We start from the raw sequence: 13602 nt of genomic DNA, 5'->3' as shown, positions 1-13602 counted from the left end.
GAAGCCTGCACAGAGCTATGGAAAGCAGCACCAGGGACCTGACGCCGCCTGCTAGGTGAGTATTGCTTTTTTTAAAAACTTTCTTGGTTGAGTTAGCTGAAAACTGGTAAAACGCGTGCCAGGACTGCTGAAAATGTAGTAAATGCAGCGTTAAAAAACGTTGTGTTTCTGCAAATGCCTGTGTGAGGGGGGGCCTTAGTCTCCTCTTCTGTACGGTTTTATGTTGTGTGGATAAGCTCCCCTGCAGGAATATTATTTATTACATGCATGGGGTGACAAGAATTGGCTAACAAATTGGTTGCAGCAGGTTTAATATACAGTGACGCCAGAATTCTCTGCTCTTCGGCCCTCAATTCAGCATCTAAACATTAATTTCAGAAAATCATAATTTACTTAAAATGTTACATTGGTGTAATTGATAAAGAATTCTATGTATCTACAGAACCTCCTATACCAGAAGGAGGGATGACTATGTCCATCCTCAGTTGTCTGCCCTTCTGCCCTGACATAACTCATCTACATACACCTCTCCTTGGTCTTGATCGCTCCCCCAGGACACCTCCCACCCCGTGGTAATTAATATACAGATAGTCCTCTACTTGCCAAAGTTCAAGTTACAAAGGTTGCAAGATATGAATAAGCCTGTCCTGCAGTACGATGTAATGCTATGGCATGACATCATACTGTACAGCGATCGGACAGATTTCTATTAAGTCATGCCATAGGCATGGCTTGATAGGCACTCTGCATAGGCAGCCATGGGGCCTTTCAGAAGACTCCTGGCTGCCGTGGCAACCGCACAGCATCCCCGCGATCTTATCACAGGAGGCCATATTTGGGGGTGCCGTCATTGCCCATTGTTTTCAATGAAGCCAGCAGCAACATCACACCACGCACTACGTGCACGCGAGTGCAGTGCGATGCGAGATTTCCCATTGAAAACAACGCGAGACACACTGTGATCTTCCGTCACAGCTGACAGCCCTGGAATAGGATTGCTACTTCCCCACCACTATTTGTAATGGGAAAGGCAGGGCGGGGGCGGAGCTAAGTTCCACCCCCGCCCCTTCCATTGCAAACAGAGGCGGGAGGCGGAGAGCTCAGTGCTCAGTGCACTGCTCCCGGCCCAGCCTGCCTCCTCCCCTGCAGAGAGAGACAGTGTATATCGTCTGGCCGTGAAAACCCAGCCGATATATGCACGTCGGAATAAGCCCTTGTACTGTAACTGGGGCATCTACAGGAGTGGTTAAAATCCACTTCTGCCTTCTCCTCCAGGTCCTCAGCTGTGATTAACAGCCGAGGATCTGACCTGCTCCTGCCACATTGCAGGAGCTTTAATCCACTGCAATATTTTTACTATCAGCCAGGATTAAAGCCTGGGACCAAGCACTGTAAATTTACAGCACTTATCGGGTTAGTAGCAATTCTCATTTGACAGATGTGAACAAGACTGTTTGTACGATTAGTTTAATTAATGTCCCCTCAAATTTGGGGTGTGTGGATTGGGCGTTTGTTTCCATGTTTACTATGTATACTGGGCACATTTTGTATAACCGTGGAAATATTAATACTAATATAAAACAAGGCAAAAAAAAAAGTACAGATCAGTAATGGGCTCAATAAAGCGCAGCATTTTATACGTTTCCCAAAGAAAATGACCAAATGGCTTCCACGACCGGACGGCTTCTGATTTTTGCTTTAGTGTCTTCATTCCCTCTTTTCAAGAGCCATTTCTGTTATTTCATTTGTTGACTTAGGCTGGTTTCATGCGGCCGAGATTCTCGTGCAAGATTTGTGCGTTGAGAGAACGGGAACCTCGGAACATCCTTTGGGGGATTTAAATGCCGCTGTCAGAATTGACAGCAGCGTTTAAAGGGTTAATAGTGCTGATCAGCTGTTCGGCTGATTGCAGCTATTGCCCGCGGGTGTCAGCTGTAATAAACAACTGACGCCTGTGCTGTATATGGAGAGGTCACCCCGTGACCTTTCTTCATACATACCCCGATGCTGCAGGATGTAAATGTACGTTAAGGAGTATCGACTTTTCATAGCCATGATGGGAAACCACTACAGTGGTTACCGGTCATAGAGCAAGAGCCCACAGAAACAGTCAAGCAATGTTTTAGTAGCTCTCATTGAAGTGAACAGGAGGTGCAAAAACTACATAGCACATTGCTGAGTTAAGGCCCATTTACACAGAAAGATGATCGCTCAAACGGCAGTTTGAGTGACAGTTTTGAGCGATCACTTTGCATAACTCCTAAGTAGCTAATAAGCTACTTAAGAGTTTATTAGTGTGTAAATTAAGGCAGCTTCTGTATGCAGAAGACAGTGGGAGCGCTGTCATCTGCATACAGCTACTTTTTTCTCGCAGCTATCAGCTGGTATCCCGCTGAGCTGATAGCTCCGAGAACAACAGGAGCGCTGACAGCTGCTTTGTTCTCAGAGCTATCGCTGAGAGCTCAGAGCGGGATACCAGCTGAAAAAATACTGTATTTAAACAAAGAAAAAACATCTTTAGTTTGCTAGAATCTACCATACATTTCCTATTTCAGCCTGCCATAACCAGAGGCCTCGCTATTTGTGCTATTAAGTACTTTCCTTCACTCAGCTGATTCTGTAGATTATAAAAGACAAGTAATCTAAGACATTAATACCAGTGAGACGAATCAGTTCTACATTTTTGCCAATCTGTTTTGTACCCAAGCAATACATAATTGTAAAATGTCACTGATCAGCAGACAAAGTAATAGTAGAATGTATCATTTTAATTGTAGCTGTGATTCTGTTTGAAGGAAAAAAGAAAAAAAAAACCACTGACAAAATAATGCATCCATGCAGGTCACTCCAACAGTTTTGAATGTTCAATGCGTGTGATGATCCAGTCCGGTTTTACTCCTTTGGTAAATTCTCTGAGAAATCTAGGGCAAGAAAAAAACACATGTGAGACAAAACTGATCAGTTACGGCTGCATTTACACAAGAATAAGGGCTCCTGCACACTGGCGAGGGCGGTTCACCCTCGCAGTCCTGCAACCCCCCGGAAGCGAGGAGTTATCACAAGGAAACTGCCTCGCAATCACTTCATCTCCGCTGCGGCTGACACAGCCGCGGCAGGAGATCACGGTCTTATTCCATTGTTTTCAATGGGGTCGGCGCTGCTGCCGCCCGCCCCACTGAGAACATGCGGTAATCCCTGGATGTGAGGGGTTTTCATTTGAAAACAGCTTTGCATCCCCGCAGGGTTGCCTTCACAGCCATGGCAGGAAATGTTCTCCCATTGTTTTCAATGGGGCCGGCGCTGCTGCTGCCAGCCCCATTGGAAGCAATGGTCGATATTGCAAAAAGAATAGACAGGCTGCAATGTGTTTCCTGCATCGCAACGGAGAGCCATGCAGGGAAACATCGCAAGAGTGAATGAACTCATTCAAAAGAATGGGTTTCATATTTATGTGAGATTTGTGCGTCTCGTAACGCATAAATTTCACACGATTTTCTCGCCAGTGTGAAGGAGCCCTAAGAAGGCTCAGTGTAGCAATCATATTTATTTTAATTGTTTATATAACACATACATGACTTAAGGCCCATTTAGACACAACGATCATCACTCAAAATTCGCTCAAAAGGCTCTTCTGACCGATAATCGTTGTGTGTACCTGCACTGACATCGTGCAGTTTTCGTTATCCCGTCACTCATCATTGTTTTTCAGCGTGCTAAAAGACAACAATGAGCCTGATCAGGGATTCACAGCGGGATACAGATGATACTATTGTTTCAGCTGTATCCCTCTACCTGATGACAGGCTGGGTATGAAGAACAGAGCGGTCCAGCTCTGTTCCCCATACCCCGCATGGAGCGCTCGGCTGTATAATAGCTGGGCGCTCCATGCAGAAAACATCTGGATGCAGAAGACAAGCGGGGACACCCCGCTTGTCTTCTGCATCCCCCGCTCAGAGCGCTCGGCTGTATAACAGCCCTGGCGCACGGAGCTGAGAACAGCTGTATGCAGAAGACAAGTAGGGACACCCCGCTTGTCTTCTGCATCCTCCGCTCGCAGCGTAAGGTGATCGCTCATCTTGCGCTGTAAATGACATAACGATTATCGCTCAAAAGACATCTTTTGAGCGATAATCTTTGTGTCTAAATGGGCCTTAAGTCATAGCTGATTACATGTTATTAGAGAAACCAGATAGATGACAATAAACCAATTGCCAGGAAGTCTCCTGGTTAACAAAACGGATTGTCCACATGCGACAACAGTGCATCATATTTTAAAATACTTCTTACTCATAGTTTGCAGTCAGTAGACGCTTACTGCCCTTTACATTTTCATTCCCCACTAGTACTTGAAATACTTTTGTTCCTTCTAGCTCGTTAATAGGAATATCTGCATACGATAAGTAGCAAAAACGCATGAGTATGCGGACAAATTTTCTTCCTATATGCAAGAGAAAAAAATACAAAGCACTTAGTAACTCACTTTATATGTTAGTGGACAGCAAATATACACACACTGAGCAGCATGAGATGGAAATGCATCCTGTAGACACAATTTACAGTTAAAGGGGTTGTCCAACCAACAGAAGTTATCCACCAGACACAGGATATGGAATAACTAGCTGATCGGTGGAAATCTATCCACCTGGACCCCAGAGAAATTGAGAATGGGGGTCCTGAAGTTTAACGGAGTGACTGTGGAGCATGCGCACTCCATTCATTTCAATGGAACTTCTGGTTGCAGATTTGTGAAAAAAAATCAGAAATTATCCACGTGGGATTTATCCTTATAGGGGAGAGGAATCACGGAAACATTCTGCATGCAAGTGTATCTCGAAGAACTGATGCCATTTTGAAGGGCGGTCACACCAAATATTGACAAAAAAACTATTAACACTTCTAGTTTGAAAGCATTCTTACTTTGCAGCATTTTTCCCACAACTGCCTAAAATGTATATGACCATATGCCTGCATAACTTAGTGACAGCGCTCTCCCAGTTTATCATGGAGATGTCACTCTAGACGCCGGAGTCAGTCTGACACAGAATCACCCCCGTGACTCGGAGTGCAGTTCGGAATCAAACTTCAAGGCATGTTTACTCTAAAACCCCACTACGTTTCAGAATAAGACATGCATGTGCACACGGTAAATACCTGTCCTGGGTTTAGGCTGCCCGTGGTTTGGGCAGCATGAATCTGGTGGCAATTCCCTTTAGGCCTCATGTCCACTGGGAAATTTGGGCCCGCACGGATTCTCAATGCAGAATCCCGCAGCGTGTCCCTCCTTTCCCGCAGACATGAGGCCTGAGAATAAGATTTCTTACCAGTCCGGACGCTGCGGATCTGCCCTCCGTCGCGGCCGGATCTTCCTTCCTCGGCGGATGTGCATGGCACGCCGGCAGCATGCCACGCACATGTGCCATGCACACTTTTTTTTTTTTTTTGAACTCCTGCGGCAGAGCAGAAATTCAGCTGCGGGTGTGCGGCGGATACAGACAGCTTCCATGGAAGCCTGTGGGAGACATCCGTGCGGTAAAACCCGCAGAAAATGGAGCATGCTGCGAGTGATTTCCCGCACATGCGATCCGCGGAGCAGGGAAAAATTACATCCGCAGGTATTTACTTACCTGCGGGTGTCCAATGCATCCCTATGGGCGCGGGTCACCCGCGCGGATTTACTAAATATAATTACCCAGTGGACATGAGGCCTTAAAGTGTTTATTTGCAATCAGTACAGTGTAGGATATTGTGGGATTCATACTACATTCAGAATGTACGTTACAATGGTATTTTCTGTTGTTTTGTAGTTGGCATTAATTAGCCAAATCAGAACTCCGTCTACCCCCAGACATGAGAGATCAGCCCATGCCCACAATGGTGTAAAAGTCACAGACCAACATTTACAAGTCATTACAAGTCTTCACGCACCATTGTCATCATAATGAATAGCAACATCCCCAGGAAAAGAGTACATGATCTCATCCGACTCGGCAGCCAGAGCTTTTTTATAGTTGTCGGAAAGCAAGGAGCATTTTTCTTTCAACTCTTTCAGCATCTAAAACATAAGAAATATTTTGATTATTTTTAAACGTATTATAAATATTAAGGATGCTGTCCAGACTTTTACTACTGATGACCTATCTTCAGGATAAAGTCATTAATAGTTGATCTGCAGGGGTAGGGTCCACACTGATCAGCTGATTCCAGGCACAGCTGTCAGTTTGTATACAGCGCTGGAAGCAGATAGCGCCATCCCTCTTGCAGTGGCCCGGTTTGGTACTACAAGCACAGCTCTTCACTGCTTTCATCTTCGTTCTAGTCCACTTTTGCAAGTCTTTCGCTCTTGAAGACTGAAGCATTTGTAGAATTGTGGAATTTGCTGAAGGACAATGAATACAGAGATACGCTAACCATGAACCACACATATTAGGAGCTTCACCTACATCACTGGCCACAAGATTTTCCAAGGCATCAAATTTGCACTGTGATAGCAGTCTGGATACGAAGGAAAAGGCCTAAAAAAAGAGGAAAAAAATACAGTCATCACTTGTTACAAACTAAAGAGCAGTACCTCGTAAAATAATGCAGAGCTTCTATAACAAGTAGATAACGCTAGCAAGGAAAGAGCATGCAGCAACTGAACTAGTCGGGCCCATTGCCCACCTCTAGGCACCACAGCATGCTAGATGTCCCAGAGACACTGACTAGATCTACTAGAAGCACTTCAGGTTGCATTCAGATGGCTGTATTAGCCCTTTGCAATCCAATTTTGGATTCAGGGTTTCCTAGGGGGCTTTCTCTCGCTGCCATTTACAATGGCACCATCTGCTGGCTATAGCCAGTACTGCGATATGGGGCATGCTGGAGAGGCCCCCCGACAACAGAGCAGCCAGTAATGTACAGTAAGAATACCCTGCCGGACGTCTTCCAACATCGGAGCTGTAGAGCCTTCAATCAGAATGTCTTTAGACGTCAGACAGTGGATTGGAAAGGGTTAAGAGCTCCTTACAGAATCTAATCTGGGATTATAAAGCAGAGAAACTTTTTTCCCCCAAACAAACCCCGTTGGTCCGTTTTATCCAGAAGAGGCTCACTCACGTCCTTGGCACTAGAGATACAGCTGTCTGAACGCAGAACTTCCGAGATCATGAGACACCAGAGCGATGGACTACGTGGCCCAGGTTTTGTTTTGTTGGGTGTCCAAGAGCTAGGTGCCAGATCAGGTCGATTACTCCGCCGATGCGACAGGAAGAACCGCAATGGTACAACATGGTCAGTAGAGTGCGGACTATTATATATCTGGCTGATCCAACCGTTTTGCACATATGGATGTACAGTATGGCCTCCTTAGATGACCCCCAATCCAGCGATGAAGCCTGATCAAAGAAGCCACAGCAGCCATGTGCCGGTCTCATCTAAACACCGTCTTCAGCGCAAATTTGCACCACAGCAGCTTCTTCTGGGATTGCAGTGGGGCCAAATAAGGGAAGAGTAGGCCATATTCCTTTATTTCGCTCCATTCCCTGTCCCTGGTTTTAAAGGGACGCTCATGTTTAGGGATAAGCTTCTGTCCGGGGGCCAGAGGGGCTGTCTACTGCCTGCAGTTGTCCTTCCCTGCCATGCCTCTGATCCGCCGGTTCTGGCCATGCGAGGCAGTCCTCAGATCCCCGCAGTGCGTCGCTAGCGTTAGGCCTCATTTACACCAGCGTATGGAATTTCGGTCCATGAATGAAAAAACCCCGCGCCGTTATCGCTGTGATGTCACGTTTTTCTGTCTTCTGGCAACGTGTATAAAAAACAATGAAGTAAATACGTACACAACTGTGTATCTGCTGGGTTTTTATACGATGACATTGGTTTTAATTGCGATTTTGATCCGTAAATATGGACAGAAAGTGGATATGTTTTTTGGGGGGGGGGGGGTTTAATGTAAAAAAACTCATTTTTGAATACACCAATACAAATGCATAGAAAAAATAAAAAAATGTAGGTACAGAAAACACCACTGTGTGAACGGGCGCTCAAGAGGCTACCAACACGCTCCGATTGGTCACTGCGGCACATATGATCAACAATGGCCAATCAGAGAGCAACGCACATCATGCATTAGGTAGTCAGAAAGTTGCTGTGGCCATCTTGGATTGCTAAAAACAGGGGATGAGACTGGTGGATGGAAGGGGCGGCAGAGAACTGCGGGCGATACATTCCCCTCCGCAGGTCCCCGACAGAATCTTGTCCTGAACCAGAGGGGTACGTGACGTTCTGGAAGCGCCGCACCCGATGGGGTCTGATATATCGTTAGAAAGCAGGTATTAGATCGCTTCATTAGCTACGTTCATTAACGCCTCGCTGTCTCCGGGCCGCTGGGGTATACAAATACTGGCCCTCACTCACCACAACTACCTAAAAGGAAAATGGTCTGTGTTGCCCCTAGCAACCAATCACAGCGCAGCTTCCATTCCTTATACTGCTCTGGTTGGTTGCTACGGGCAACAAAAGCCATTTCTCTGTTAGCCAGAGCCCCAGTCTCTCTGCCAGCGCCGCCTGCAGCCCGTCCCCCGCCGCTCACTTGCTTCGCCCCGTCAGTGAACTCCTCTACGCTGAAGTCCCGGTCCAGATAAACTCTGATGAGGAAGAAGTAGATTCGGGTTCGAAACCAGATGACGGGGTTCGGCAGGCCGACAACTACCACCCGGTTGGGGTCCTGGCTGCTGTATCCCCGCGTCACACAGTACAGCCCCGGCGACTGATGGGAGACCGGCGGCCGCAAGGAGGGACCGTGCGACAGCGGACATCTCGGCAGCCTGACACAAAGCCGGGACAACCGGAACACCGAGCGCAACATCGTGCACCCGCTAATGTGTCCCCCGGAAACAGATCACCTCGCGCAGAGGTCCAGGAGAGGAATCACGTGTTATCAGACGGTCACGTGACTCCTGTCAGGCGGCTTGTAGTGATTTTTTGGAGGACGAGCGGGAAGCTTACGCAGAGAATAAAGCATTGATCTCATTGGGTTCATACAGACGGCCTTTGTGTGCGAAAAACATAGAACATGCTCCATTGTGTGTACATTTGCCCACCAAAGACCCACATAGAAGTCTATGGAGGGCGTGGGGAGGGGGGGCATTGTGGTTACATATGAACAGTGCAGAGCTGTGTGTCCTGCTGTGTATGTGTTATGCATGCAGTGCAGGCAGCACATATGTGTGTGTCTCCGGCTCACGAGCACAATATTATATCATCTCCAGTAAGAGCTACACGTGGAATCTGAGTTCTCACCGCCTGACTCCTCCCACACACGTGACTGATCACATGGTCATGACGTCACCAAAGGTCCTGCAGCAGACAAATCTGGGATTGGTCCCGCATGACGGCTGCTCAGTAGCTTCTGTATGGAAGGTAACAAGTGACTGCTTCTTCCACTACTGCTGGCAACTGATGTGTCGGACACTTACACCCCACGGAGAAACATCTGGGAAATGCTGCTGTTAGTTCCAGTTTTGGCCACTAGGCGGTGCTGTGAACAAATAAATAAAATGGGAGCATTTCTCACTAGACACATTTCTTTTACCATGTGTTTCCTGGAGGCCACATTGCTGTTATGTGTGACACATGTATCACAGTGCTGCACACTGACTGTAGATTATCATCTTAACCCCTTAATGCTCCGCGACGTACAGTTACGTCCTGTACATTCAGGGTTGGTATGAAGGGGTCCTGCTCCTTACAGTGCAGATACAGCTGACAGCTACCTTCAGTGTGAACCGTTTAAATGCTGCTGTCAGTGCAAGCGTGCGATGCCTTTTGGTTACCAGGACTGCTGTGGCTGATTTCTTATCGAGCTCTGCCTGTGGCGTGGTAGATTGCTGCATAATGTAACATTATGGTGCTACATTACACTGCATGAGCGATCAAATGATCAGAAGTACAAGTGCCCTGCGCGGAATAAAAAAAAGTAAAAATAGGTTTAAAAAAACAAACAAACATTAATTACACTGTGTAGCAGAAAGGCGGCTTATAGTAACTTCATTGTGCCGAAGTCAAATATGATATTGCCGTTTTATTGTATTTTTTGGAAATATGCCTATACAATAATCCAGTCCACTCGCCATCAACCTTACTTAAAAAAAATAACAAAAGTAATTGTGCAACTATTTCGCAATACTGTTAGGCCGCCTGCAGACATCCAGGTCAGATCCCACTGCCAGAATTCTCGCAGCGGGATGTGGACCCGTGCCCCTGCACAGCCCTGGAGTTTACCCGCTCACGGTGTCTCCTCTCTGTGCTGTACGCCGGCTGCTCTTGTGCAGGGAGGAGCCAGCCTGTCACCACTGACACTTCTATGCGGTCCTCTCCGAGACCCACACAGGAATAGGACATGCCGCGATTTGTTTTCTGCGTGTGATTTCACGCAGACAAATCACAGCCATCTACCTTGGATTGTGTTATCTAATGCAACCCTATAGCAGCTGGCAGGGTGGAAATTCTGCAGGAAATCCCCCCATGGAATTTCCGCCCGTGTGCAGGGGGCCTTAAACACCGTGCACTGACTGAATATTATAAGGGTAGGTTTATGTAACCTATAGGGTATGTTTCCATGTGGCAGAAACACTGCAGATCATCCAGCAGTAAGTTGTAATTAATGAGCTGTGTTTTTACAGATCATCAGTTAGACTAGATAAAACAATCAAAATCATAAAACAAAAATACATGATTAGTATCGCTGCGTCCGTACGAGTCCGATGCATTATTTACCCCACACTGTAAACATGGTCTGAAATAAAAATTTAAAACGCCAGAAATGCGCTTTTTCGGTCATTCTGCGTCTGTAAAAGTCGGATTTATCAAATTGATAAATGTAAGGCTATGGGCAGGATAAACGGATGTCACCAATATTCACTTAATCGGGACAGCTAGGGAAAAGTGATATGGAGAAGGATCTGGGGGTATTAATGGATTGTAGACTAAGCTGGAGTAACCAATGCCAGTCAGCTGCTGCAAAAGCAAATAAAAAGTCTTGGGGTGCATTAAAAGAGGTATAGGGGCGAGGGACGAGAACATTATCCTTCCACTATATAAGGCACTTGTCAGGCCTCACATGGAATACTGTGTATAGTTCTGGTCACCGGTGCTCAGGAAAGATGTTACAGTACTGGAGGGGGTTTAAAGAAGAGCAACTAAACTAATACATGGAATGACGGGACTGGAATACCCAGAGAGGCCATCGAAACTGGGATTATTCACCCTGGAAAAAAGATGGTTTAGAAGCAATCAAATAACTATGTATAAATACATGAGGGGACAATACAAGGATCTCTTTTTTTCCCTCATCACTCATCTATATGATCCCATACAAAAAAATGCCATTCATATTTGTGTGAGATTTGTGTATCTCGAACGCACAAATTCTGCACGATTTTCTGGGCTGTGCGGAAGCGGTCCAATAGATTTCATATCCCATCCCTTTCCAAAACTGTTGCTTTCGGAACAAAACGTTTCTAAATCACGTGATAAATATGGTAATGTGTGCAAGAAAAACATAACCTGATTTAATTTACTGATGCTGGAATGACTTCCGTGTTTTCTGTGCAGGTGGCATGGAGTTTAGACCGACTAAAATCCCTGTGCCTGAATACTCAGAGGTAGACAAACAGCGGTTTCTACAGGAAATCTATGGTGTGGTAAGGTATAATGAGCGCAAACACACAACCTGCAGCGTCCAACTCCTCAGAGAAACACGTTAGCTCCTGTTTCATCCATATTCTGCAGATGTCAGACAGTGACATGCTACCTGTCATATGCAGTACATATATCTTTAAATTGCTAGCTTACAGAGACTCTGTCACCTACCTTTAGCCATATAAGTGAAGCTTCTAGGCTGAAAGTAGGTGACCCACTGTGTCCGGGGATGTGTTCTACTTACCTCCCCTGTCGTTCCACCTGTATGAGCACTAAAAGCCGCCGCTCATTGCATTGAGCAGCACCGCTAAGTAGTCCACCTGTTCTAATTTTATAATGGGCGGACTACTTAGCAGCTCCACTCAATGCATTGAGCAGTGACAGGGAAGGTAAGTATAACACTAACATCCCCAGACTCAGTGCGTCACCTACGTTCAGTCTTTAAGCTTATATAGGGTTAAAAGTAGGTGATAGATTCCCTTTAGGGTTGTCTGATGAAGACAATCCCTGTCCATATGCTCTTTTGGTGCGTGTGGATATGATAAGAGCATGGGGAACCGCCTAGTATGAGCTAAAATGAAAAGATACTCTGTTCTGGCAGACTCAAGCTGACAACATATTTACGTGTTGTTTTTTGCATCGATTTTTAAAAACTAGTGCTAATTTTCTTCAATTCTACAATATTCCTATAGATCCTTAGGGCTCGGTCAGACAAGCGTTGTTTTTGGGTGCGCAAAAAGAGTGCTTCTAAAAGAACCAATGGGTTCATATAGAAACGCACGCATGAGAGAATGTAGTAGCGCAAAACAGTGCGCACCTAACAAAGATAGAACATGCACTATCTTTGGTGCGCTGTGCAGGAGTTTCCATAGACTCCTATGGGAGCAGGGGAAAATAGAAACTCCTTCGCTGGGAATAGATTCCCCACTGCTTGCAGCAGGACATTTAAAAGGTGCTGCCCATAAGCACATTTTAAATGTCCTGCTGTAAACTCCTGTTAGTTCCTATGCGGATGATGGGACTCCCCGAGGGTTCCATTAATCCCTGCAGGGACTAACAGGAATTTACAATGGGACATTTAAAATGTGCTTATGGGCAGCACCTTTTAAATGCCCTGCTGTAAGCTGCGTGGTATTCCCCCTGCCCCCCTAGTGGGCAATTCGCCAGCAGCAAGGAGAAGTAGGGGACTCCTTCTCCCTCTCTCCCTAAGGGATTTCCCTATAGCGGGGAGAGAAAGGGGGAGGTGTTACAGGGCTTTCCCCGAGAGAGTGAGAGGAGGGGGTGGGGCTAGAGGGATCCACTTCTAGCCCCACCCCTTTTATGGTTTGCTATGGAGAATCTGTGATAATCCCTATAGCACCGCCCCCTCTCTAGCCCCACCCACTCTGCACTATGGGGGTCCCCTAGCAGAGAGAGAAAGAATGGGACTATGGATTTTTCCATAGCAGGGAGAGAGAGCGGAGCTATGGGGGATTAACCCATAGCCCCGATCAGTCTCTCCCTGCTATGGGTTAATCTCCCATAGCCCCGCTCTCTCTCCCTGCTATGAGGAAATCCCAAAACCCTGCGGAGCTTCTTGACTCTCTCCTCCTGGAGCAGCTGTGCTTCTGCAAGCGCAGCTGCTCCAGTGAATGGGCGAATTTCATGCACATGAAGCTCAGGTCTTCTGCGCATGAAAAAATTGCCAGATCATGCGATTTTTGGCAGATGCGAGCGGCACTCTTTTGCACGCCTATTGATGTGCAAAAAAAATGCTCGTCTGACCGAGGCCTTAGAGAGCAGCTGCCTGAACCAGCCTGCGGACACTACAACATCTTGGCTTGCATTTTCAACTGAAATTTTCAGGATGCAATGTCTAACACTTGGGTCTGTAGCTGAAGATTCAACGACACAACAATAATGATGAACTAATTCCAAAGAAGGTCT

General features: G+C 46.4%; 2 protein-coding genes across 6 annotated transcripts in view; one reads left to right on the top strand and one right to left on the bottom strand.

Moving 5' to 3' along the window:
- TYW5 (tRNA-yW synthesizing protein 5) overlaps positions 1-13602 on the top strand; it is a 964030-nt gene that overhangs the window by 935976 nt on the left and 14452 nt on the right. Inside the window, exons 1-2 of one of the 5 annotated variants that reach the window (XM_066575477.1) lie at positions 8175-8306; positions 11590-11678. In XM_066575477.1, the coding sequence (XP_066431574.1) occupies positions 11595-11678 (84 nt within the window). In that variant the 5' untranslated portion in view covers positions 8175-8306; positions 11590-11594. Of the gene's footprint in view, positions 1-8174; positions 8307-9225; positions 9397-11587; positions 11684-13602 lie in introns of those variants that run through there. The other 4 variants (XM_066575479.1, XM_066575476.1, XM_066575478.1 and 1 more) reach the window with 4 other exon arrangements.
- On the bottom strand, positions 2748-8877 carry MAIP1 (matrix AAA peptidase interacting protein 1). The gene is made up of 5 exons (XM_066575481.1): positions 8567-8877; positions 6441-6512; positions 5926-6052; positions 4288-4438; positions 2748-2921 (listed from the first exon to the last, which is right to left on the bottom strand). The coding sequence occupies exons 1-5, from the start codon at positions 8840-8842 to the stop codon at positions 2843-2845; spliced, it is 705 nt and encodes a 234-aa protein (XP_066431578.1). The 5' UTR covers positions 8843-8877; the 3' UTR covers positions 2748-2842.

This window comes from Eleutherodactylus coqui, chromosome 8 (genome assembly GCF_035609145.1).
Source record: "Eleutherodactylus coqui strain aEleCoq1 chromosome 8, aEleCoq1.hap1, whole genome shotgun sequence".
Lineage (NCBI taxonomy): Eukaryota > Metazoa > Chordata > Amphibia > Anura > Eleutherodactylidae > Eleutherodactylus > Eleutherodactylus coqui.
The sequence above is the reverse complement of the archived record's forward strand: the minus strand, read 5'-3'. Positions and strand labels throughout refer to the sequence as shown.

Excerpts from the sequence above, each read along its gene's own strand:
- MAIP1 (XM_066575481.1), bottom strand. The coding sequence starts at position 8,842 with ATGTTGCGCTCGGTGTTCCGGTTGTCCCGGCTTTGTGTCAGGCTGCCG. Across the intron at positions 6,513-8,566 it reads TCACTGACGGGGCGAAGCAA|GCCTTTTCCTTCGTATCCAG; the intron begins GTGAGCGGCGGG and ends CTCTTTTTTTAG. Across the intron at positions 6,053-6,440 it reads AAAATCTTGTGGCCAGTGAT|ATGCTGAAAGAGTTGAAAGA; the intron begins GTAGGTGAAGCT and ends CTTATGTTTTAG.